Source organism: Solanum tuberosum, unplaced genomic scaffold (assembly GCF_000226075.1).
Source record: "Solanum tuberosum cultivar DM 1-3 516 R44 unplaced genomic scaffold, SolTub_3.0 contig00115, whole genome shotgun sequence".
NCBI classification, from domain to species: domain Eukaryota; kingdom Viridiplantae; phylum Streptophyta; class Magnoliopsida; order Solanales; family Solanaceae; genus Solanum; species Solanum tuberosum.
The window spans coordinates 1-5,047 of NW_006240504.1; the positions used below are offsets into that span (position 1 = coordinate 1).

At 38.0% G+C, this 5,047-nt stretch overlaps 1 protein-coding gene across 1 annotated transcript; it reads left to right on the forward strand.

The window, feature by feature from the left end:
• The first annotated feature begins 208 nt into the window (after positions 1–208).
• LOC107059370 (uncharacterized) lies at positions 209–1,068 on the forward strand. Its single transcript, XM_015305887.1, has 3 exons — positions 209–428; positions 543–653; positions 821–1,068. Exons 1-3 carry the CDS (start codon positions 209–211, stop codon positions 1,066–1,068), a joined length of 579 nt encoding a protein of 192 aa, XP_015161373.1.
• Positions 1,069–5,047: the final 3,979 nt, after the last annotated feature.

Below are 5,047 nucleotides of genomic sequence, written 5' to 3' on the forward strand. Positions count from 1 at the left end.
GCTCTCGATAAAGCTTGATCATCCAATTTCAAAGTTTGACATGGTATCAGAGCATCAGGTCGATTTCCCCGCAATCAATTCCTCATGTATTATCGATCTGTTGTTGTGTGAGTTTGTTCATCTCGATTGAAAACTCAAGCTTCTCAATCCTCTGTTGTTTTCTCTTTCCCTATTCCTCTTACTCTTTACGAATTGATAATTATTGACGATGACTAATGATACTACCAATATTGCTACTAATACTACTGATGCCCCAATTGATTCGTCCAGTCCATTGTATATACATCCATCTGATAATCCGGGTGCAATGCTTGTACCAAATACTTTTGATGGAACTGGTTATAGATCATGGAGAAGAGGTGTACTACGTTCTTTGTCAGTAAAGAACAAGCTTGGATTCATCAATGGCAAGTGCGAGAAGCCGACCAGTAATTCCCCAAATTTTCATTTGTGGGAGAGATGGTACGATATGGTCACATCTTGGATTCTAAACTCTTTAGGCAAATAGATTGTTGATAGTGTCGAATATGTGAACGATGCAGCTGAACTCTGGAGGGAATTGAAGGATCGATATGATCAAACCAATGGTGCGAAGCTATATCAAATTCAAAAGGAAATCAATGATTTGTCACAGGGAATTTTGGACATAACTGGTTATTATACAAAAATGAAGAAACTATAGGAAGAGTTGAGTAACTTAAATGTGAAAACACAGTGTGATTGTGCTTGTACTTGTGGTGCGAAGGAGAGTGTACACAAAGGAGAACATGACAGGAGACTTATACAATTCTTAATGGGGTAAATGAAGTATACACTGCAGTACGAGGCAACATTTTGATGATGAATCCATTACCCTCTTTGCCACAAACCTTTTCATTGCTGGTCCAGGATGAAAGGCAAAGAGAAATCAGACCTGGTAACCAACTAGGCACTGCCTCCACATCTCTTAGTGCTAGTGTTTCAAGATCTGGGGGATATAATGCAAACAATGGTACTGTTTCTAGGCCAAGTTATGATGCATCTGGGGTGGAAGTGGTTTTAGAACCAATTATTCTTCAAATCCTCTAACAAACATAAGGTTATATGTGAATTCTGTAAGAAACCAGGTCACACTAAGGAAAAATGCTATAAACTTCATGGTTACCCCCAAAACAATCAGAATTATCAGAATCAGAATTTCAGGAACAACAACAACAACAATTCTGATTGAAAAGGAAAGAAAATGGCACATGCTCAAGGACCTTCTGCAGACATGTTGTCTACTAGAGGTGATATGAAAGAGGAAAAGCAACAGCTAAGCATTTCTAAGGACCAGTATGCACACTTGGTGAACCTTCTACAACATTTTCATCCTACAAACACAGGAGAATCATCAGACAACAACATTGCCAATGAATCTGTAAATTTTGCAGGTATTGTAGTTTGTTCTAACAGAATCTTTTCTATTGAATTTGGTAAATTGTCATGCAAATGTTCAAAAGCAAGAGAAGACATATAGATCATAGATTCAGGTGCATCTAACCACATGACTTTCCATAGATCTCATCTAACCAATATTAAACAACTACCCTATCCTGTCCTAGTGAGTCTTCCGAATGGTTATAAGGTCAAAGTAACTGAAATTGGTAGTGTTCATTTGACATCTGAAATTACTTTACACAAAGTTTTATATGCTCCTTCTTTCAAATACAATCTAATCTCTGTACATTGTTTGACTTTAAATCCTAAAAGCATCATTTCCTTTACTAATAAAATATGTCTTCTGCAGGCCCTTCAATGAAGAGGCCTCTGGAGATTGGTGAAGTAGAAAATGGCTTTTACCTCCTATGCTCTCATTGCTTGAAGAACTTTGTATGTTCTACTACTGTCATTAATATTAGTTCTGAAAAAAGGCAGCTCAGTGCCTCTAGTTTACCTTTATCTTCTGTTTTTACTAGTAATCCTTGCAATGACAAACATTGTAATTCTTCATTCTTTACTTTGAATATCAATAAAGTACAATCTTTTCCTGTTTCTTCTGTTTTTCATAAAGATAATGTAGATTTGATGTGGCACAACAGACTTGGACATGTTCCTTTTGGCAAAATGAAGGGTATTTCATCAATACTTGCCCATTTTTCTTCAAAACAGCCTTTTTTATGTAACATCTGCCCTATGGCTAGATAAACAAGGCTACCCTTTCCTGAAAAGATCACTTTTACCAAACAAATCTTTGAACTACTTCACATTGACCTATGGGGTCCATATGATAAGTATAAATACTTTCTTACCATGGTGGATGATTACAGCAAATGCACGTGGACACATCTGTTATCATGCAAAAGTAATGCACTACAAGTCATTAAAGCCTTTGTCACTTTAGTTGAAAACCAATTCAATACTCACATTAAAATCATTAGATCAGACAATGGTCTGGAGTTCACAAACACAGAATCTAATCAGTTTTTTCAGTCCAAAGGCATTATCCACCAAAAGAGTTGCCCATACACAGCACAACAAAATGGTGTTGTTGAAAGAAAACACAAATACCTCTTGGAGACTGCCAGAGCACTCCTGTTCCAATCCCAACTTCCAATTAAATATTGGGGAGAATGTCTACTCACAGCAACCTATATAATAAATAGACCCCCCACAACCCATTTCAAAGACAAATGACTTTTTCAACTCTTACAGAAAAAAAAAACCAGACTATTCCCACATGAAAGTGTTTGGTTGCCTATGCTACCCCATTACTCCAAAAAATCTCAATCATAAATTTGACCCTAGAACTACTCCCCATGTGTTTGTTGGATACCCTTTTGGAACCAAGGGGTACAAGGTCCTAAGTTTAGCCACTAAGAAGATACATATATCTAGAGATGTTGTTTTTCATGAGAGCATATTTCATTTTAAACTGCCTTCTTTTACTGATTCATGTAGACATATTCCTGATGTTGTTTTTTACTCCAATAATAATTGTAATGAGGAGCATATGCACTATGTGTCAACTAATACAAGTTGTCATCCCAACACTGCCATTCAGATGTCTCCCATATCACTACATAATAACTATCCACCACATAATAACTCTCCAGTTGTTAGTCCTAATAGTTTGCCCATAGACCCTTCTGAACCTGTAATACATGTTTCCACTCCATCACCTACCACTCATGCTCTTGTGGTAAGAAGGTCTACTAGGACATCTAAGGTCCCTGTCCACCTCAATGACTATGTCCACTCCTTGAAGCCTACATCTCATTCCCTCAATGCTTTATTTTCATTACACCAACACATTGCACCTGACTCATTGAACCATCATAGTCAGAATCTTGTTGAGAGTATTTGTCATGACAATGAGTCTTCTTCTTATGGAGAGGCTGCCATCAATCCTGCTTGGCAAAAGGCTATGACTCAAGAGTTTAATGCCTTACATGCCAATCATACTTGGGATCTAATCCCTCTACCACCACATAAGCAAGCCATTGGGTATAAGTGGGTGTACAAAGTGAAGCACAAAGCAGATGGTAGTATTGAAAGGTTCAAAGCTAGGCTGGTGGTGAAGGGATATACTCAACAACTTGGCATTGACTATACTGAAACCTTCTCCCCTGTCATTAAATGACCACTATGAGGGCCTTAATTGCCACTGCAGCTAAGAAAGGCTGGAATATTTACCAATTAGATGTCAATAATGCTTTCCTTCATGGAGATCTCCATGAGGAAGTTTTCATGCAGCCTCCACCAGGTCTGGTTCTCAGTAATCCTAATCTGGTCTGCAAGTTAAGAAAGTCATTGTATGGTTTGAAGCAGGCCAACATGCAATGGTATGATAAGCTTACTCAGGCTCTTTGTTCCAGGGGCTATCAACACTCTTTGAATGATTATTCTCTTTTCTTTAAAAAGACAGATCACTCTGTCATTTTCATAGCAGTGTATGTTGATGATGTCCTCCTTACTGGAACTGATCTAGTTGAAATCCAATAGCTCAAAACATTCTTACATAACAACTTCAAAATCAAGGATCTAGGTAAATTACATTGTTTCTTAGGCTTGGAAATATTATACAAGGCTAATGGTATCCTCATTTCTCAAAGGAAGTTTGTCCTTGATTTACTCAAAGAGTATGACTGTATTACTTACAACAACTTTACTTCACCACTAGATCCAAATGTGAAACTTCAGGCCAAAGAAGGGTCCTTATTACCAGACCCTACCTATTATAGGAAACTAATTGGCAAGTTGAATTGCCTCACCAACACTAGACTTGACATTGCTTATAGTGTTCAACATCTTATTCAGTTTATGCAATCTCCAAGAGAACCACACCTGAAAGCTGCATTTCATCTACTAAGGTGTCTCAAAAGGGATCTTGCTTTGGGCCTTTTCATGTCTAATGATCCCTGCTATACCATCAGAGCCTTTTGTGACTCTGATTGGGCTTCATGTCCTGATTCTAGGAGATTTGTTAGTGGTTACTTGATTCTTCTTGGCAATTGTCCCATCAGCTGAAAATCTAAGAAACCGGAGACTGTCTCCTTGTCCTCAGCTGAGGCTGAATATAGGGCCATCCGAAAAGTTGTTGGTGAACCGGTGTGGTTAGATAGGCTTCTCAAGGAACTTACTATCCCTTTTTCCACTCATATTCCTGTCTACTGTGATAGCCAGTCAGCCTTACACATTGCAAAAAATTCTGTTTTTCATGAAAGGACCAAACATATTGAAGTGGATTGCCATTTTGTGCGCAATCAGTTGAATGAAGGTCTCATTTCTTTACATCACACGCCTACTTCTGATCAGCTTGCAAACGTCCTAACCAAAGCTCTCACTGGTGTTAAGCATGCATCTGTTCTTGACAAGTTGGTCGTCCTTTCACCCCTTCCAACTTGAGGGGGGGTATTGAGATATGTAGTGTGTTGTATATTTATGATGTACAGTGCATTAGTCTAGCTTACTGTTGATTAAGTCGGTTACTTAGTTAGTTAATTGATAGCTGTAGATTAGTCACAGTAGTTTGTTAGATATATTCCATTCGTCTACTATAAATGTACACTTACAGATGGAATGAATT

Coding starts and splice junctions, on each gene's coding strand:
- LOC107059370 (XM_015305887.1), top strand. CDS start 209: ATGACTAATGATACTACCAATATTGCTACTAATACTACTGATGCCCCA. Junction 429..542: donor CAAGTGCGAGAAGCCGACCA/GTAATTCCCCAA, acceptor TGAACGATGCAG/CTGAACTCTGGAGGGAATTG. Junction 654..820: donor GGGAATTTTGGACATAACTG/GTTATTATACAA, acceptor TATACACTGCAG/TACGAGGCAACATTTTGATG.